The following is a 21,114-nucleotide window of genomic DNA, read 5'->3' as shown; positions in this document are numbered from 1 at the left end:
CTCTCTCCCTCGCACTACCCCCCGCTGTCACCTGCTCTCTCCCTCGCACTACCCCCCCACTGTCACCTGCTCTCTCCCTCGCACTACCCCCCACTGCCACCTGCTCTCTCCCTCGCACTACCCCCCACTGTCACCTGCTCTCTCCCTCGCATTACCCCCCACTGTCACCTGCTCTCTCCCTCGCACTACCCCCCACTGCCACCTGCTCTCTCCCTCGCACTACACCCCCACTGTCACCTGCTCTCTCCCTCGCACTACCCCCCACTGTCACCTGCTCTCTCCCTCGCACTACCCCCCGCTGCTGTCACCTGCTCTCTCCCTCGCACTACCCCCCCGCTGTCACCTGCTCTCTCCCTCGCACTACCCCCCCCCCCCCCCCGCTGTCACCTGCTCTCTCCCTCGCACTCCCCCCCCCCCCCGCTGTCACCTGCTCTCTCCCTCGCACTCCCCCCCCCCTGCTGTCACCTGCTCTCTCCCTCGCACTCTCTCCCCCCCGCTCCCTCCTTCTCGCCATCTCTCTGTCTTTTAAAGGTCAAGTACTTACAAACCTGCTCTTTGTAAAGTTTTCTCCTGCAGTGTTTTTTTTTCCCAAGGACTTTCTTTTAATTACACTCTGTGGGCTCTCTGGGCTACCGAGGGGAGGAGTTGGAACTGAGGAGGGGAGGAGTTGGAACTGAGGAGTTGGAACTGAGGAGTTGGAACTGAGGAGTTGGAACTGAGGAGGGGAGGGGAGGAGTTGGAACTGAGGAGTTGGAACTGAGGAGGGGAGGGGAGGAGTTGGAACTGAGGAGTTGGAACTGAGGAGGGGAGGGGAGGAGTTGGAACGGAGAGGAGTGGAATGGGTTGTCATGGCAATTGGAATCCGTGGTGCTTTTTCTTATTTACTGTTTCCTCAAGTATGGATTCTGGTCACGTCTCTGTTTTCTCTCATCTCTTCTATTATCTCTCCCTCTCTTTACCTCACTCGCTCCCATTCTTCATTTCCCTCAGTCTCTCCCTCCCTTCCTCCCACCTTCCTTCTGGTCATCCCTCCCTCCCTCTCCTTCCCGCCGGTCCCCACCCCTTGCCCAGTCACAGAGGGAGGGAAGCAGATTAAGGAATTCTAATTTTATCTTTGCGGCACACAACAGGGAAGAGAAATGTCACTCGTCTGAGGAAATGAGATGACCAGAGCTCTGTGTGTGTCAGAGGAAAGGGCAAGGTGTGTGTTGTGTGTGTGCGTGACGATCTGACCCCTGCCTACCTTTTTATATGCACTTGACTGGCGAGTGGGAAGTGCGCTTCAATTACCAATTGAGAAATAAAAATAGTAGCTATTTTTGGTGCTATCAAAACTGTTTTTAACATGCAATTTTTAGAATTGTTGCCCAATGATTAGGCTTGTTTCACTCCAGCAGCAACAGGAGCTGTAGCAGCAGCTCTCGCGCTGACTGTCAGGCGTCTGTATGCTGTGCGTATGTGATAAATAAGAATCTACTAATGAAAATACACACGTGCCAATTTAATTCCTCAAATTTTGGCAAATTAACCCATAGACCAATTAGCATGACCGGTCAAATGTATTTATATCAACTCGAATTTTCATCAATGAATAGGCTAAAATCGCATTATTTTGCGATTGGCTTTTAATTTTTTTTAATCGGCTAAAAGCTGGCTATTACCAGCTAACAGAAACCCTGGTGGACACATTCATGTATTTATTTTTCACGTCCCGACCGGAGCGGTTTCTCCCGGTCTACATTTTCTAGGTCAGATCATCCATATCTCTCTGTCTCCCTCGCTTCTGTGTCGGAAGTGTAATCATTTCGGGCCCACACCAGCGAGAGAGGGAGGGAACGAGGGGCCAGGGAGGAGAGGGGAAAAAAGAAACATTTTAAATGAACGTGGAGAAGAGGGAGAAAAAGGCATTTGTATGTGTACTTGATTTATCACTGGACTCAAAGTCCCAAAGTCACCTTCACCGTGAACTAACGCTCTGTCTCTCAAAATAGCAAATACTTCCAGTCTGTGGTTGTGTATGGCTGGACTAGACTGAATAATATCATGGTCTCTCTTCGACCATCAGCTCTGGGCTTATTATGTGTCCCAGTGGGTTTGTCTTGTTTTCTGATTGCACGAGCTGATTGAGTCCTGCCCCCATAGGGTTAGGACTTGAGGTTCTGTCACTGATTGTGTGTGTTCACGTGAGAGAAAGTGTGTGCGTGCATGCGTGGCAAGTGTGTGTGTCTGTGTCATCTCTGTTTGTGCGTCCAAGTTAGGAAGAGTGTGACCTCGTTAAGCTCCGGCCTCGTTATGCCCCTTAATTAAGAGACCAGCGCCTCTGAGCACCGCCCGCTTTCCCACAGTCCACTGGGGCTCAGAGAGGGACAGAAGGGAGAGGACAGAGAAGAGCGAGGCAAAGGAGAGAGAGAAATGGACATGGAGGAATGAGTTACACAGCGACCAAAATAAAAGAGGGAGAGGCAGGATGAGGAAACGGATATGATCAGGTGATCCACAACAGCTGAATGTGGATCCATATTCCTGTGTGGGGGTATACCATATATACTGTTTACCAGGGTATTTGGATAAAGCCACGGGATGTTTTTTCAATACCGTCAATTAGGAATGCACGACATATCGGAATCGGACGATATTAGCTAAAAATGCCAACATCGGTATCGGCCCGATGTCTGTCTAGTTTAACGCCGACGTCAAAACAGATTTCAAAGCTGATGTGCATACCTATACAACGTAGATAGATAACATAACGTAAAACAGCATTCCTAACCTAGTCCACAATGTCTGCTGTGTGGATGGAGCAGTCAACAAGTCCAGCAGTCGTTTTGAAAGATTAAGAACATTTCAGCGAGACAACTTAAAGGCGAAATCCATTAACGCCAAGCTAATGGAATTCATTGCTCTTGACAATCAACCGTTCTCTGTCGTGGGTGATGTTGGCTTTCGTGACTGGTCGAGTACCGGTACACACTAACGTTACCAAGTGCGCTATTGTTCAGATGTTGCCCTACCGGAGTTACACAGTAATAGCGTCACTGCTATTAGCTTCACGAAATACTATGGAATGCCGTTTGGGTCTTTGCATGTCAAAAAAGATGCACATCAAATAACACTAATTGACAATACCACTATTTGACGCATTAAATAAGCTTTTAATTTGACACATCAAATAACACAGTTCTATCATAGAATGTTGTGTGTTCTGAATTTGCACGTGCAAGTTAAGCGCCACAACTACTATCAGTATCACTGTCAAAGCTGTACAAACTTTAGCTTGGTAACTAGCACTAATACAACCAGCCTGAAAACAATGACCAGTAGAAACTGCAGTCATTTTCACTATTAGCAATGATTTAGGAGTCCTTGTTAGTAAGTATTGTTATTCGCCTATTGAAATAGAATTTTTTAATGAAAATAAATAGCTAGCCAGCTACTTAACCCTGTTGCCCAAAGCTAATGTTATAAGCAGCCAGCTAGCTTCATCTGGCTAGTGAGGCTCGACCTTACCTTCATATGTGTTGTGAAGCTAGCCACAATAAGGATTAGGCACAATAGTGGAATTTGCGGTTTGCCTTCAAAATAAAAATACCTCTTTGAAAGTAATGCAGAAGGTTACAATTGGAGGAATCATGCCATATTTAGACTAGATAATATTAAGCAATGAAATGGGGTATTAGTCTACTCGGTGACACCCACAAAACACAACTGTGAAGCGTTTACCCAAATATTAGCGTTGGAGCTCTTATCGCGGGACTGACTGTGTGAAATCACCTCCCCAGTCAGCCTATTGTGTGTATTCACATTCACATTGCACTGTACAGCTTTACCTAAGGATCGGGGATCAATGAAATGGGGTAATAGTCTACTCAATACCCAATATATATTTTTCCCAATGTCCACCTCAGAGTTATCAGACTCCAAAACATCCACGCAGTATTCTTTTTCCTCAGGAATAGTGTTCGATACTATTCCTGTTGTTTCAGAGTCCCGCAATATGAGCTACGATGCTAATGTTCGCTGGGTGTCACTGAGTAGACTGATACCCCATGTCATTGATCCATAATCCATAGGTAAGGCTGTACAGTGAAATAAGTATGCCTCCAATGTAATTTAAAAAAATATTATGTTTATTTTTTTTACAAAAGAAACAGCAATGTTTTGAACATATCACTATTATAGACTCTAATGTTGTGATGATGGAAATGTAAAGCAAATGAAATAAACAATATTTTCCTACAAAAGAAAAGACATAGAGCAACACGGGTGGCGCCTGCATGTAGGCTGCTAAAGGACTAACAGTTCTTAGCTGTTCTTCTGGAGAAAGAGCAACATATTTGCCTTCTCTGGCAGAAGTCAGGACCTCTCCTGGCTTATTGTGTTCCCTGCAGTCAAATACCCTCTCGCTAGGGGTGGAGGAGGCTTGAGCACAGAGATAGCTTGTTGCAATGTTTGTGAGGAGGGGCAGAGTAGCTCTCTCCTCCCACCACCACATTTCTGTTTTACACTGTCCTGGTGTGGAGGACTTTCTGTTTTACACTGTCCTGGTGTGGAGGACGTTCTGTTTTACACTGTCCTGGTGTGGAGGACGTTCTGTTTTACACTGTCCTGGTGTGGAGGACGTTCTGTTTTACACTGTCCTGGTGTGGAAGACTTTCTGTTTTACACTGCCCTGGTGTGGAGGACGTTCTGTTTTACACTGTCCTGGTGTGGAGGACTTTCTGTTTTCACTGTCCTGGTGTGGAGGACTTTCTGTTTTACACTGTCCTGGTGTGGAGGACCTTCTGTTTTACACTGTCCTGGTGTGGAGGACTTTCTGTTTTACACTGTCCTGGTGTGGAGGACCTTCTGTTTACACTGCCCTGGTGTGGAGGACTTTCTGTTTTACACTGCCCTGGTGTGGAGGACTTTCTGTTTTACACTGCCCTGGTGTAGAAGATCTTCTGTTTTACACTGCCCTGGTGTAGAAGATCTTCTGTTTTACACTGCCCTGGTGTGGAGGACCTTCTGTTTTACACTGCCCTGGTGTGGAGGACCTTCTGTTTTACACTGCCCTGTGGTGTAGAAGATCTTCTGTTTTACACTGCCCTGGTGTGGAGGACCTTCTGTTTTACACTGCCCTGGTGTGGAGGACCTTCTGTTTTACACTGCCCTGGTGTAGAAGATCTTCTGTTTTACACTGCCCTGGTGTAGAAGATCTTCTGTTTTACACTGCCCTGGTGTAGAAGATCTTCTGTTTTACACTGCCCTGGTGTGGAGGACCTTCTGTTTTACACTGCCCTGGTGTGGAGGACCTTCCTGTTTACACTGCCCTGGTGTAGAAGATCTTCTGTTTTACACTGCCCTGGTGTGGAGGACCTTCTGTTTTACACTGTCCTGGTGTGGAGGACCTTCTGTTTTACAACATGGCCCTGGTGTAGATCATCTTCTGGTTTACACTGCCCTGGTGTGGAGGACCTTCTGTTTTACACTGCCCTGGTGTGGAGGACCTTCTGTTTTACAACTGCCCTGGTGTGGAGGACCTTCTGTTTTACACTGCCCTGGTGTAGAAGATCTTCTGTTTTACACTGCCCTGGTGTGGAGGACCTTCTGTTTACACTGCCCTGGTGTGGAGGACCTTCTGTTTTACACTGGCCCTGGTGTGGAGGGACCGTCTGTTTTCACACTGCCGGTGTAGAAGATCTTCTGTTTTACACTGCCCTGGTGTGGAGGACCTTCTGTTTTACACTGCCCTGGTGTGGAGGACCTTCTGTTTTTACACTGCCCTGGGGTAGAAGATCTTCTGTTTTTACACTGCCCTGGTGTAGAAGATCTTCTGTTTTACACTGCCCTGGTGTAGAAGATCTTCTGTTTTACACTGCCCTGGTGTGGAGGACCTTCTGTTTTACACTGCCCTGGCTTGTGTAGTGCACTGTAACAGTGAGATAGTGGTCCTGACAGAGGCTGGTCCACCCGTCTGATGTGATGGCCAGCTTTGGGCACGTCCTTCAGCTCAGTGATTCACATTGGCTTTTCTACACCACACCAATAGGAAGTAGTGATCACATTGGCTTTTCTACACCATACAGGTAGGAAGTAGTGATCACATTGACCTTTTCTACCCACACCAGGTAGGAATGAATGTGTCACTGAGGTAACTCCTGGAGGGAGGGTATGTTTGGGGGTTAGGGCCTTGCTCATCTCCCTACAGGAAAAAAAGAGAGTTTTCTTGTGTTGAATTATCCTTATTGGGTTGTTGTCTTGTGGAGTGATGAGACTAACATACAACCATTTTACACTACTATATCCTAAACATGAATCCAACTCAATAATACTGACAGACTGTTATCTAAAGCCTTGGACTTTACTGTTGCAAAGGGGTGTAGGTCTTTCACTATGAACTTGGTCATGGCTAGGTGGCACTCATTCACCCTCTCCTCAGTCATCCTCCCACTAGCTGCCCAGTGTGAAGGAGCTTTGGGCTGGTCTTTGGCTTGGACCAGCTGTATTAGAGGGGAGGAGTGGGTTGGTTCATTGTAGCTGCAACTTGTAACAAAAAGTTTCAAAATCTTTAAATGTGTGATTTGAATTTCTGTTGGTTACTTTTCATCATGGACCCATGTTCTCATAATCTAGTTAACTGTGTGTGTGTGTGTGTGTGTGTGTGTGTGTGTGTGTGTGTGTGTGTGCGCTCTAGGCTGCTAGCATACATACTAAACGGAGATCGCAGCGAGAGATGAACTACGAGCTAGCCATCAACTGTGTCTCTGCCTGTACAAGATGCACTTTCCATAGATGTTTGGACAGATGGCTCGTGTTTCCAGCCCTTACAAGCAAAAGTCTGTTGCACTTGTGGCAACGAGCATCGTCAGCATCGACTCTGATAAGTGTAACCACACTTTGAACATTTAGTTCTCTCCGCCATGGTCACTATTTAAGAGCAGGGTCTTTCGGGTGTGTGTGTGTGTGTGTGTGTGTGCTGTACCGTGACAGAGATCTCTTCTTCTGGATGGGAATAGTGAAAATGCATCATAGATGCTTTTGTCTTAATCTTACTGCAAATTAGAAACGGTTGGTGAGATAAATGTGTACGATAACGTTTATGTAGCAATAATAAATAGGAAATGTATTTTCTTAATTTCTCCAGTACCGAATGCAGAACCGATAACGTCAGAGCTTATCCATACTACGGTCTTTCATAATTTAGCCCCGGGGGCCCCGTTTAAATGCCGGGTTTCGGTACCCATCCCTAATCACAACTTTGTTCATATTGCACAATTTCTCTCGTTCACTTTCACTTGTAAATGTCCACACTCACCGAAAATGACATTCGGTAGCTGCTAGCTATGTTTATATAACTAACTTTATGAGCAGGATTTGCCTGTCTTTGCAATTAGGGTATGTTTCATTTTCGCTCGTTAACATTTAGCTAACAGCGTCTGTGTGATTTTGTTAACATGTTTATAAGAGGCCCAATGGGCTTTTTTGTTGTTGCGTTTTTAGCACCCTCTTGTGTGCTCTGCCAGTAATACCATAAATCCCGGGATGGCAGAAAGAACGGTATGACTGTATATAAATCTGTATAGCGCCCAAGCCTAGTGTTTGTGTGCGTATCAGTGTGTAATAGGTTCCATCCTCTCTTTACTCTGTCTGCTTGTGTCTTTCGCTCCGTCGATCCCCATCTACTGCCATCACATCTGAGCCCCAATGAGAGGAAGAGAGTGTGTATCCATCGCTGTCTTTCACTGTGTTTGTGTGAATCAGTAAATGCACCAAGGAGTTAATGGTAAGTTCATACAGCTGTCAGCTCTGTGGTTCCTCTGTGAGCCTCAACACAAACTGACACACTCACTGAGCCGTGACAACTACAAAAGAGATCCTTAGCTATATACACACACACACACATACACACCACACACACACAAGCAAGCGCTCACCACCCTTCTCATTGTAGGTACAGCTACATTCTGCTCCACACACCATAAACAGGGCTGAGGTCTAGGCAGTCTGTAAAGGCCTCTAAGTGTGGGTGTGTGTCTCTCTCTCTCCTCCTCGTTCTCTCAGTCGCTCTGCCTCTCTGTGCATATGTCTCGTTGCTGAAGCATCTGTCTGTGGCAGCGTTGGTGTGTAAGGCTCTCTGGAGCAAACTGCTGCTTTAATGCCCGTCTGACTGGATCACACACACTATGGTGTCTCTGTAGTAGACCAACCGGCTCACACACACACTAGATATTTACAGTACTCTAATCCAGTTGAGAAAGGACATGGAGGCTACTCTCTTGGGAGCTTCTGTGTGTCTGTTGGTTTTGTGTGCCCATGTAATTGTGTCCAAGGGTTTCGGAGACAGATGTTTTAGGAGGGGATTTATGTGTAAAGGGGGGTTGGGGGTAGAGGGAATCCCATTGTGTGTTTGTTAAAGGGTGGGTGTTAAGGCTGGAATGCATGTTAGAAACACCTCCGGAGTGGTCCCTCCCGTAGGGGAGTTTCAGCGATGGGACAAGACTGTAACTACCTCTTGGATATCACGAGATTGGGAGGAAAAGGGGTGAAATAATGAACACCTCAGGATCTGGCAACCCGTGGGAGGTGTAATGTGTTGGAAAGGGCAAGCTAGTTAGCGGAGCGAGCTAGTAGCGTTTCAATCGGTGACGTCACTCGCTCTGAGATGGGTAACGATGCTCGTGGGATGTGTTCAGAGGGTCTCAGGTTCAGGCCCAGGTTGGGGCAAGGAGAGGGACAGAAGGAACACTGTTAGAGGCATTGAGGGTCTAACCAGTGGTCATTAGAGGCAAACGGTTTGGACTCCCATCGTAGGATATATCTGTGTACCTGGCAACTTCTAGACTGGGTCTCAACCTCCACAGCACTGGGACCAGGATCGTGTGTGTGTGTGTGTGTGTGTGTGTGTGTGTGTGTGTGTGAGAGTGAACAAGGAAAGTTCTCCCTCGTTGGGACATTTTTCAAGTCCCCAAGAGGATAAAAGCTATTTAAGCTTAGGAGTTAGGGTTACAATAAGGATAATGGGTTAGGGGTAAGGGTTACGGGTTTAGGTTAGGATTAGGGTTACAATAAGGATAATGGGTTAGTGGTAAGGGTTACGGGTTTAGGTTAGGATTAGGGGTTAGGTTTAGGGTTACAATAAGGATAATGGGTTAGTGGTAAGGGTTACGGGTTTAGGTTAGGATTAGGTTACAATAAGGATAATGGGTTAGGGGTAAGGGTTACGGGTTTAGGTTAGGATTAGGGTTACAATAAGGATAATGGGTTAGTGGTAAGGGTTACGGGTTTAGGTTAGGATTAGGGGTTAGGTTTAGGGTTACAATAAGGATAATGGGTTAGTGGTAAGGGTTACGGTTTAGGTTGAGGATTAGGGGTTAGGTTTAGGTTACAATAAGGATAATGGGTTAGTGGTAAGGGTTCGGTTTAGGTTAGGATTAGGGTTACAATAAGGATAATGGGTTAGTGGTAAGGGTTACGGGTTTAGGTTAGGATTAGGGTTACAATAAGGATAATGGGTTATGGGTAAGGGTTACGGGTTTAGGTTAGGGTTAGGGTTACAATATTGATAATGGGTTAGGGGTAAGGGTTACGGTTTAGGTTAGGATTAGGGGTTAGGTTAAGGGTTACAATAAGGATAATGGGTTAGTGGTAAGGGTTACGGGTTTAGGTTAGGGTTAGGGTTAGGTTTAGGGTTACAATAAGGATAATGGGGTTAGTGGTAAGGGTTACGGGTTAGGTTAGGATTAGGGGTTAGGTTTAGGGTTACAATAAGGATAATGGGTTAGTGGTAAGGGTTACGGTTTAGGTTAGGATTAAGGGGTTAGGTTTTAGGGTTACAATAAGGATAATGGGTTAGTGGTAAGGGTTACGGGTTTAGGTTAGGATTAGGGGTTAGGTTAGGGTTACAATAAGGATAATGGGTTAGTGGTAAGGGTTACGGTTTAGGTTAGGATTAGGGGTTAGGTTTAGGGTTACAATAAGGATAATGGGTTAGTGTAAGGGTTACGGGTTTAGGTTTAGGGTTACAATAAGGATAATGGGTTAGTGGTAAGGGTTACGGGTTTAGGTTAGGATTAGGGGTTAGGTTTAGGGTTACATAAGGATAATGGGTTAGTGGTAAGGGTTACGGGTTTATGTTAGGATTAGGGGTTAGGTTTAGGGTTACAATATTGATAATGGGTTAGGGGTAAGGGTTACGGTTTAGGTTAGGATTAGGGGTTAGGGTTACAATAAGGATAATGGGTTAGTGGTAAGGGTTACGGGTTTTAGGTTAGGATTAGGGGTTAGGTTTAGGGTTACAATAAGGATAATGGGGTTAGTGGTAAGGGTTACGGGTTTAGGTTAGGGTTAGGGTTACAATAAGATAATGGGTTAGTGGTAAAGGTTACGGTTTAGGTTAGGATTAGGGGTTAGGTTTAGGGTTACAATAAGGATAATGGTTTAGTGGTAAGGGTTAGGGGTTAGGGTTAGGGTTACAATAAGGATAATGGTTTAGTGGTAAGGGTTACGGGTTTAGGTTAGGATTAGGGGTTAGGTTTAGGGTTACAATAAGGATAATGGGTTAGTGGTAAGGGTTACGGGTTTAGGTTAGGATTAGGGGTTAGGTTTAGGGTTACAATAAGGATAATGGGTTAGTGGTAAGGGTTACGGGTTTAGGTTAGGGTTAGGGTTAGGGTTACAATAAGGATAATGGTTTAGTGGTAAGGGTTACGGGTTTAGGTTAGGATTAGGGGTTAGGTTTAGGGTTACAATAAGGATAATGGGTTAGTGGTAAGGATAATGGGTTAGTGGTAAGGGTTACGGGTTTAGGTTAGGATTAGGGGTTAGGGTTAGGGTTACAATAAGGATAATGGGTTAGTGGTAAGGGTTACGGGTTTAGGTTAGGATTAGGGGTTAGGTTTAGGGTTACAATAAGGATAATGGGTTAGTGGTAAGGGTTTCGGTTTTAGGTTAGGATTAGGGGTTAGGTTTAGGGTTACAATAAGGATAATGGGTTAGTGGTAAGGGTTACGGGTTTAGGTTAGGATTAGGGTTACAATAAGGATAATGGGTTAGTGGTAAGGGTTACGGGTTTAGGTTAGTGGTTAGGGTTACAATAAGGATAATGGGTTAGTGGTAAGGGTTACGGGTTTAGGTTAGGATTAGGGGTTAGGTTTAGGGTTACAATAAGGATAATGGGTTAGTGGTAAGGGTTACGGTTTAGGTTAGGATTAGGGGTTAGGTTAGGGTTACAATAAGGATAATGGGTTAGTGGTAAGGGTTACGGGTTTAGGTTAGGATTAGGGGTTAGGTTTAGGGTTACAATAAGGATAATGGGTTAGTGGTAAGGGTTACGGGTTTAGGTTAGGATTAGGGGTTAGGTTTAGGGTTACAATATTGATAATGGGTTAGGGGTAAGGGTTACGGTTTAGGTTAGGATTAGGGGTTAGGGTTACAATAAGGATAATGGGTTAGTGGTAAGGGTTACGGGTTTAGGTTAGGATTAGGGGTTAGGTTTAGGGTTACAATAAGGATAATGGGTTAGTGGTAAGGGTTACGGGTTTAGGTTAGGGTTAGGGTTACAATAAGGATAATGGGTTAGTGGTAAAGGTTACGGTTTAGGTTAGGATTAGGGGTTAGGTTTAGGGTTACAATAAGGATAATGGGTTAGTGGTAAGGGTTACGGGTTTAGGTTAGGATTAGGGGTTAGGGTTAGGGTTACAATAAGGATAATGGTTTAGTGGTAAGGGTTACAGGTTTAGGTTAGGATTAGGGGTTAGGTTTAGGGTTACAATAAGGATAATGGGTTAGTGGTAAGGGTTACGGGTTTAGGTTAGGATTAGGGGTTAGGTTTAGGGTTACAATAAGGATAATGGGTTAGTGGTAAGGGTTACGGGTTTAGGTTAGGATTAGGGGTTAGGGTTAGGGTTACAATAAGGATAATGGGTTAGTGGTAAGGGTTACGGGTTTAGGTTAGGATTAGGGGTTAGGTTTAGGGTTACAATAAGGATAATGGGTTAGTGGTAAGGGTTTCGGTTTTAGGTTAGGATTAGGGGTTAGGTTTAGGGTTACAATAAGGATAATGGGTTAGTGGTAAGGGTTACGGGTTTAGGTTAGGATTAGGGTTACAATAAGGATAATGGGTTAGTGGTAAGGGTTACGGGTTTAGGTTAGTGGTTAGGGTTACAATAAGGATAATGGGTTAGTGGTAAGGGTTACGGGTTTAGGTTAGGATTAGGGGTTAGGTTTAGGGTTACAATAAGGATAATGGGTTAGTGGTAAGGGTTACGGTTTTAGGTTAGGATTAGGGTTAGGTTTAGGGTTACAATAAGGATAATGGGTTAGTGGTAAGGGTTACGGGTTTAGGTTAGGATTAGGGTTACAATAAGGATAATGGGTTAGTGGTAAGGGTTACGGGTTTAGGTTAGGATTAGGGGTTAGGTTTAGGGTTACAATAAGGATAATGGGTTAGTGGTAAGGGTTACGGGTTTAGGTTAGGATTAGGGGTTAGGGAAAATGATTTTTTAGCGACTCCTTGAGCCGGGCCCAGCACCTGCAGGCTGACTTCAGTCGTCAGTTGAACGGTGTTTCCTCCGACACATTGGTTCAGCTGGCATCCGTGTTAAGCGAGCGGGGGTTAAGAAGCACGGCTTGGCGGGTCATGTTTCAGAGGACGCATAACTCGACCTTCGCCTCTCCCGCTTGACCTCAGCTTCTGCTCTCTGCGAGGGCTGAGATGCCCATCCATTGACTTTTCTTCCTGCTGTATATGTCGGGGGATGCTGTTCATGAGGACAGATTGTTCCGTCTCACGATTCCCGAGCATGAAACAGCACAGGGGATGTACAGTGTGCTGCGTGGCTATATTGACAATGAACAGATTCCATGGGATTGAATGGTGAGTTTTCCCACAGATGGGGCTCCATCTATGGCGGGCAGACCTCTGCACTCTAGTTATGAATGTGTCTCCCTCTATCATATGGACACATTGTATGATACACCGAGAGCAACTGGCAGGAAAAGAGCTGAGCACAGAACTGTTGAGAGATACTGCAGCAGGTAACTTCGATTGTAAACTAGGTCAAACCACATCCTCTGCACGCCTGTCCACTAAACTATGTGGAGATATGCGGTCAGAGCATGATGTTGTTCTTGGTGGTTATCGAGGGGGAGTGTTGGAAACATTTTTAGCATTGAGAGTGGATCTGTTGCATTGAGAGTGGATCTGTTGTCATTCAATCAATGACTTGGTTGACTTTCTGTGTAAAAAAAAGAAAATGTCTCTGCCTGTGTAACAGGCATATTTGGAGAACTAAACGAGCTGAAGGCAAGCATACTCTGAATCCAGTGGTTCAGTCACTGTAGAAAGTTTTTGTATTTCCCTAGGAGGGTCTTTGAAAAGATTCCCTCTGCTGTGCATGTTTCTAACAGAAAACTGTGTCAGTCAGTGTCTCACACGAGGGATGACTGCTCACCTCCAACACTTGGAAGAGCACTTTGGGACCTACTTCTGTTTGACTGTGATCCTGGCTCAGTTGACATGCCGGTGAGTGAAATCCAACAGCTGACCGAGGTGTCATGTGACCGAATGCTGCAGACAACTCATTCATGGGTCACCAGTGAGGAGTTTTGGTTCCTGACTCCAAGGGAATACCCTGTGGTCTCCCTCAGAGCATTACAACTAGTTGTACCCTTCACCAGCTCATATCTGTATGAAGCTGGATTCAGTGCTAAGACAGAGTATCGATCCAGGTTGGATGTGACACACCCATCTCATTAGTGCTGGTGAGATAAGATACATTATTTCAGACTCATTTGCAATTGATTGTCATAGCCCCACATTAAAAGTTTGGTGAGTTGAGAAGACAATCAGACAGACTGTTAGAATGTTTTGAAATTGACTCCCATAGCCCCCCCCCCCAAAAAAAAGTGAACATTGGCTGTTAATTACAGAATTTTCAGACATCAAAATAGGGTCGTAGGTCAAGAAAGTTTGGCAACCACTGCTCTAGAGGAAATTCCACTAGTCCTGGTCCCAGTGACTCTCTCTCACACACACAGCTACTGTATGTGGGTCCCCTTTATGATGGAAGAGGAGAGCAGGGGCCCCGTTTTAGCTGTTGGATTAAAGCTTGTGTTCCTGATCATCTGTGGCAGGCAGACAGTCACTAGCTAGCTGCTCGTAGCTAATCCTTGTGATTGAGGCCAGGTCTCAATGGAGCTGTCCTGTTTCTTACCTCTATCTCTCTTTCCTCCTCTCTCACCCCCTCATCTCCTCCTCATACCCTCCTCTCTTTCCCCCTCTCTCACCCCCTCATCTCCTCCTCATACCCTCCTCTCTTCCTCCTCCTCCTCATCCCTGGCTGACAATAACCATAAGTACAGTCTTTGGTGGCTTGAAGAGTTTCTATCTGATTCTCAACTGTGCATTGTGTCGTGCAAACAGTGTGACATTTTAAATGGTAGTCTCTCTCTCTCTGCCAGGGGCCAATAGAACCAGCTGGAACTGGCCCTCTGCCTCTTCGTGTGTGTGTGTGTGTGTGTGTGTGTGTGTGTGTGTGTGTGTGTCAGTCCGTTTCCACCATGTGGTCAGCTCCCGACTGCTAATCAAGCCTGCGACGGAGAGAAATAGCTAGAAGGGATGTAGGTAGAGAGAGCCAGAGGGGCTGTAGGGAGGGGGAGCTGGTGGGGGGGACAGCTGGAGGGGAGAGGGGGAGCTAGAGGGGCTGTAGGGAGGGGGAGCTGGTGGGGGGGACAGCTGGAGGGGAGAGGGGGAGCTAGAGGGGCTGTAGGGAGGGGGAGCTAGAGGGGCTGTAGGGAGGGGGAGCTGGTGGGGGGGACAGCTGGAGGGGAGAGGGGGAGCTAGAGGGGCTGTAGGGAGGGAGAGCTGGTGGGGGGGACAGCTGGAGGGGAGAGGGGGAGCTAGAGGGCTGTAGGGAGGGGGAGCTAGAGGGGCTGTAGGGAGGGGGAGCTGGTGGGGGGGGACAGCTGGAGGGGAGAGGGGGAGCTAGAGGGGCTGTAGGGAGGGGGGAGCTGGTGGGGGGGTCAGCTGGAGGGGAGAGGGGGAGCTAGAGGGGCTGTAGGGAGGGGGGAGCTGGTGGGGGGGACAGCTGGAGGGGAGAGGGGGAGCTAGAGGGGCTGTAGGGAGGGGGAGCTGGTGGGGGGGACAGCTGGAGGGGAGAGGGGGAGCTAGAGGGGCTGTAGGGAGGGGGAGCTGGTGGGGGGGGACAGCTGGAGGGGAGAGGGGGAGCCAGAGGGGCTGTAGGGAGGGGGAGCTGGTGGGGGGGACAGCTGGAGGGGAGAGGGGGAGCTAGAGGGGCTGTAGGGAGGGGGAGCTGGAGGGGAGAGGGGGAGCTAGAGGGGCTGTAGGGAGGGGGAGCTGGTGGGGGGGACAGCTGGAGGGGAGAGGGGGAGCTAGAGGGGCTGTAGGGAGGGGGAGCTGGAGGGGGGGGACAGCTGGAGGGGGAGAGGGGGAGCTAGAGGGGCTGTAGGGAGGGGGAGCTGGTGGGGGGGGACAGCTGGAGGGGAGAGGGGGAGCTAGAGGGGCTGTAGGGAGGGGGGAGCTGGAGGGGGGGACAGCTGGAGGGGAGAGGGGGAGCTAGAGGGGCTGTAGGGAGGGGGAGCTGGTGGGGGGGACAGCTGGAGGGGGAGAGGGGGAGCTAGAGGGGCTGTAGGGAGGGGGAGCTGGAGGGGGGGACAGCTGGAGGTTAGAGGGGGAGCTAGAGGGGCTGTAGGGAGGGGGAGCTGGAGGGGGGGACAGCTGGAGGGGAGAGGGGGAGCTAGAGGGGCTGTAGGGAGGGGGAGCTGGTGGGGGGGACAGCTGGAGGGGAGAGGGGGAGCTAGAGGGGCTGTAGGGAGGGGGAGTGGAAGGGGGGGACAGCTGGAGGGGAGAGGGGAGCTAGAGGGGCTGTTAGGGAGGGGGAGCTGGGGGGGGACAGCTGGAGGGAGAGGGGGAGCTAGAGAGGGCTTGTAGGAGGGGGAGCTGGGGGGGGGACAGCTGGAGGGGGAGAGGGGGAGCTAGAGGGGCTGTAGGGAGGGGGAGCTGGAGGGGGGGACAGCTGGAGGGGGAGAGGGGAGCTAGAGGGGCTGTGTGTAGGGAGGGGAGCTGGTGGGGGGGACAGCTGGAGGGAGAGGGGGAGCTAGAGGGGCTGTAGGGAGGGGGAGCTGGTGGGGGGGGACAGCTGGGGGGGAGAGGGGGAGCTAGAGGGGCTGTAGGGAGGGGGAGCGGGTGGGGGGGACAGCTGGAAGGGAGAGGGGGGAGCTAGAGGGGCTGTAGGGAGGGGGAGCTGGTGGGGGGGACAGCTGGTAGGGGAGAGGGGGAGCTAGAGGGGCTGTAGGGAGGGGGAGCTGGGGGGGGGACAGCTGGAGGGGAGGGGGGAGCTAGAGGGGCTGTAGGGGGGGGAGTGGTGGGGGGGACAGTGGAAGGGAGGGGGGGGGAGCTAGAGGGGCTGTAGGGAGGGGAGCTGGTGGGGGGGACAGCTGGAGGGGAGAGGGGGAGCTAGACGGGAGGGAAGGAGAGGGGAAGCGAGGGGGGATGATGGAGCGAGAGGGGATGGGAGCGAGAGAGATGATGGAGGGAGAGGAGGATGGAGGATGGATGGATGGATGGAGAGCGAGAGGGGATGATGAGGAGGGAGAGCGAGAGGGGATGATGAGGAGGGAGAGCGAGAGGGATGATGAGGAGGGAGAGCGAGAGAGAGGAGGATGGATGGATGGATGGATGGATGGATGGATGGTGGATGGAGAGCGAGAGGGGATGAGAGGAGGAGAGCGAGAGGGGATTATGGAGGGAGAGGGGATGATGGAGCGAGAGGGATGATGGAGGGAGAGTGAGAGAGGAGGATGGATGGATGGATGGATGGAGAGCGAGAGGGGATGATGAGGAGGGAGAGCGAGAGGGGATGATGAGGAGGGAGAGCGAGAGGGGGATGAGGAGGAGGGAGAGCGAGAGGGGATGATGAGGAGGGAGAGCGAGAGGGGATGATGAGGAGGGAGAGCGAGAGGGGATGATGAGGGAGAGCGAGAGGGGATGATGAGGAGGGAGAGCGAGAGGGGATGATGAGGAGGGAGAGCGGGAGGGAAAGCTAAAGAGGATGGGGAGGGAGAGCGGGAGGGGAGAGCGAGGCGAGCGAGAGGGGAGGGAGAGCGAGCGAGCGAGAGGGGAGGGAGAGCGATGCGAGCGAGAGGGGAGGGAGAGCGAGCGAGAGGGGGAGGGCGAGCGAGCGAGAGGGGAGGGAGAGGGGGAGGGGAGGGGATGATGGAGAGAGCGAGAGGGGGAGGGAGAGCGAGAGGGGGAGGGGATGATGGAGAGAGCGAGAGGGGAGTGGATGATGGTGCAGGGGAGAGCGAAGAGGAGGAGAGCGAGAGGGGGATATGATGGGGGAGAGGGAGCGGAGGGGGGGGGGAGGGAATGGGGGGAGGAGAGGAGAGAGGGTGGAGGGAGAGCGCTGGGGGGCGGGAGAGCAGGGGGAGGGTAGGGAGCAAGAGGGGGAAGGGAGAGCGAGAGGGGAGGGGATGATGGAAGAGAGCGAGAGGGGATGTGGATGGATGGCGCCAGGGGAGAGCGAGGGGAAGGGAGAGCGGGGAGGAGGGGAGGGAGAGAGCGAGAGTGGAGGGAAGGGGAGATGAAGATCGTAGAGGGGACGGAGGGGAGAGCGGAAGGGGAAGTCGTTTATGATGGAGCGCGTGAAGGACGTAGAGTGAGTGGGAGGGGATGATTGATGCGAGCGAGGAGGGGGAGGGAGAGGCGGGAGGGAGAGAGCCAAAGGGGGAGAGCATTGGAGGTAGGGATTGGGATAGCGAGCGAGCGAGAGGAGCTGGATGGAGGGAGAAAAAGAGAGGGGATGATGGAGGGAGAGCGAGAGTGTGAATTGGATAGAGCGGAGGGAGCGATAGGTGCTTTCCTTTGGTCCTTGCGAAGCAGAGGAGGAGAAGCAGACGGATCGGATGTAGACGGATGAACAGAAACAGAGGGATTAACAAGGATGAATGTGCACACTCCTCTTGTGACAAGCTTTTAACTGCCGCTCAGTGGCATGACACTGTGTATCCCTCATTTCTCTCTCCACTTTCCCTTTCTCTCTCCTGCTCTCTGATCCTCCCCTTTCCCTTCTCACTTTTAGTGTGGTTCTCTCTCCACTTTAGTGTGGTGCTCTTCACTTTGTTTAGTGTGGTGCTCTCTCACTTTGTTTAGTGTGGTGCTCTCTCCCCTCTCACTTTTAGTGTGGTGCTCGCTCTCACTTTGTTAGTGTGGTGCTCTCTCTCCCCTCTCACTTTTAGTGTGGTGCTCTCTCTCTCACTTTAGTGTGGTGCTCTCTCCCTCTCTCACTTTTCGTGTGGTGCTCTCTCTCACTTTTAGCGTAGTCCTCTCTCCTCCCTCTCACACTTTGTTTAGTGTGGTGCTCTCTCTCTCTCTCTCTCACTTTGCATAGTGTGGTGCTCTTTGTTAGTGTGGTGCTCTCTCTAAACTTTGTTTAGTGGTGTTGCCTCTCTCACTTGTTTAGTGTGGTGCTCTCGCTCTCTCTTGTTAGTGTGGTGCTCTCGCTCTCTCTGTTTAGTGTGGTGCTCTCTCTCCCTCTCACACTTGTTTAGGGTGGTGCTCTCTCTCACACATTGTTAGTGTGGTGCTCTCTCCTCACACTCACTTGTTAGTGTGGTGCTCTCTCCCTCACACTTTGTTTAGTGTGGTGCTCTCTCCCTCTCTCACTTTGTTAATGTGGTTCTCTCTCTCTCCACTTTGTTAATGTGGTGCTCTCCCTCTCTCACTTTTTTGTGTGGTGCTCTCTCTCACTTTGTTTTAGTGTGGTGCTCTCTACTTGTTTAGTGTGGTGCTCTCTCTCTCTTCTTCAGTGTGGTGCTCTCTCTCTCTCTCTCTCTTCTTTGTTTAGTGTGGTTCTCTCTCTCACTTGTTTAGGTGGTTCTCTCTCTCACTTTTTAGTGTGGTGCTCTCTCTCAACTTTGTTTTAGTGTGGTGCTCTCTCTCACTTGTTTAGTGTGGTGCTCTTCTCACTTTGTTTTAGTGTGGTGCTCTTTCTCTCTCTCTTTATTTAGTGTGTGCTCTCTCTCTTTGTTAGTGGGTTCTCTCTTTTGTTTAGTGTGGTGCTCTCTCCACTCACACTGGTTTAGTGTGGTACTCTCCTCTCTAACACACTTTGCTTTAGTGTAGGTTCTCTCTAACACACATTGTTTTAGTGTAGTGTTCTCTCTCACACTTGTTTTAGTGTGGTGCTCTCCCTCACAATGTTTAGTGTGGTGCTCTCTCCCTCACACGTTTAGGTGTGGTGCTCTCTCCTCACACTGTTTAGTGTGGTGCTCTCTCCTCACACTGTTTAGTGTGGTGCTCTCTCCCTCACACTGTTAGTGTGGTGCTCTCTCCCAACTTGTTTAGTGTGGTGCTCTCCCTCACATTTGTTTAGTGTGGTGCTCACTCCCTCGCACTTTGTTTAGTGTGGTGCTCTCTCTCACACACTTTGTTTAGTGTGGTGCTCTCCCTCTTCACTTTTTTAGTGTGGTGCTCTCTCCCTCACACTTTGTTTAGTGTGGTGCTCTCGCTCTCTCACTTTGTTAGTGTGGTTCTCTCTCTCACATGTTTAATGTGGTCCTCTCTCCCTCTCTCATTTTTTTAGTGTGGTGCTCTCTCTCACTTTGTCAGTGTGGTGCTCTCTCACTTTGTTTAGTGTGGCTATCTCTCTCTTTCTTCAGTGTGGTGCTCTCTCTCTTTGTTTAGTGTGGTGCTCTCTCTCTCTTTTAGTGTGGTGCTCCTCTCACTTTGTTTTAGTGTGGTGCTCTCTCACTTTGTTTTAGTGTGGTGCTCCTCTCACTTTGTTTAGTGTGGTGCTCTCTCCCTCACACTTTGTTTAGTGTGGTGCTCTCTCTCACACTTTGTTTAGTGTGGTGATCTCCCCTCTCACTTTTTTAGTGTGGTGCTCTCTCCCTCACACTTGTTTAGTGTGGTGCTCTCTCTCACACACTTTGTTTAGTGTGGTGCTCTCTCCCTCTTCACTTTTTAGTGTGGTGCTCTCTCTCTCACTTTGTTCAGTGTGGTGCTCTCTCTCTCTTTAGTGTGGTGCTCTCTCTCTCTTTAGTGTGGTACTCTCTCTTCCTTTATTTAGTGTGGTGCTCTCTTTCACTTTGTTTAGTGTGGTGCTCTCTTTGTTTAGTGTGGTGCTCTTTCTTTCTTTAGTGGTGGTGCTCTCTCTCACTTGTTTAGTGTGGTGCTCTTTCTCTCACTTTGTTTAGTGTGGTGCTCTCTATCTTTCACTTTTAGTGTGGTGCTTTCTATCTTTCACTTTTAGTGTGGTGCTCTCTCTCTCACACTTTTAGTGTGGTGCTCTCTCTCACTTTGTTTGTGTGGTGTTCTCTCTCCCACTCTCTCACATTTTTAGATGTGGTGCTCTCTCTCTCAATTTGTTTATTGTGGTGCTCTCCTTTCTCTTTCATTTAGTGGTGTCTCGTTCTCTTGTTTAGTGTGGTGCTCTCTCTCTTAGTGTGGTGCTCTCTCTCTCTCACTTTTAGTGTGGTGTGCTCTCTCTCTCACTTTGTTTAGTGTGGTGGGCTCTCTCTCTCACTTGTTAATGTGGTGCGCTCTCTCTCTCTCACTTTTAGTGTGTGCCTCTCCTCTTTCTTCAGTGTGGTGCTCTCTCCACTTTGTTAGTGTGGTTCTCTCTCTCACTTTGTTTGTGTGGTTCTCTCTCTCACTTTGTTTAGTGTGGTGCTCTCTCTCTCTCACTTTGTTTTAGTGTGGTGCTCTCTCTCTCACTTTGTTTTAGTGTGGTGCTCTCTCTCACTTTGTTTTAGTGTGGTGCTCTCTCTCTCTTTGTTTAGTGTGGTGCTCTCTCTCTCACTTTGTTTTAGTGTGGTGCTCTCTCACTTTGTTTTAGTGTGGTGCTCTCTCGCTCTCTCTCTTTAGTGTGGTGCTCTCTCTTTGTTTGGTCAGTGTGGTGCTCTCTCTCACTTTGTTTAGTGTGGTGCTCTCTCTCTCACAGACTTTGTTTAGTGTGGTGCTCTCTCTCTCACAGACTTTGTTTAGTGTGGTGCTCTCTCCCTCTCTCACTTTTTTAGTGTGGTGCTCTCTCTACTTGTTTTAGTGTGGGGCTCTCTCTCACTTGTTTTAGTGTGGGGCTCTCTCTTTCTTTAGTGTGGTGCTCTCTCTTCTTTAGT

General features: G+C 49.0%; 1 protein-coding gene across 1 annotated transcript in view; it reads left to right on the top strand.

The window, feature by feature from the left end:
- Positions 1-13,418: 13,418 nt before the first annotated feature.
- The window catches only part of LOC115205024 (protein diaphanous homolog 1-like), a 59,813-nt gene continuing 52,117 nt past the window's right edge, over positions 13,419-21,114 (top strand). Inside the window, exon 1 of the mRNA XM_029770585.1 lies at positions 13,419-13,501. Within this exon, the coding sequence (XP_029626445.1) occupies positions 13,419-13,501 (83 nt within the window). The remainder of the gene's footprint in view (positions 13,502-21,114) is intronic.

Source organism: Salmo trutta, chromosome 13 (assembly GCF_901001165.1).
Source record: "Salmo trutta chromosome 13, fSalTru1.1, whole genome shotgun sequence".
In the NCBI taxonomy this organism is placed as follows: Eukaryota; Metazoa; Chordata; class Actinopteri; order Salmoniformes; family Salmonidae; genus Salmo; species Salmo trutta.
The sequence above is the reverse complement of the archived record's forward strand: the minus strand, read 5'-3'. Positions and strand labels throughout refer to the sequence as shown.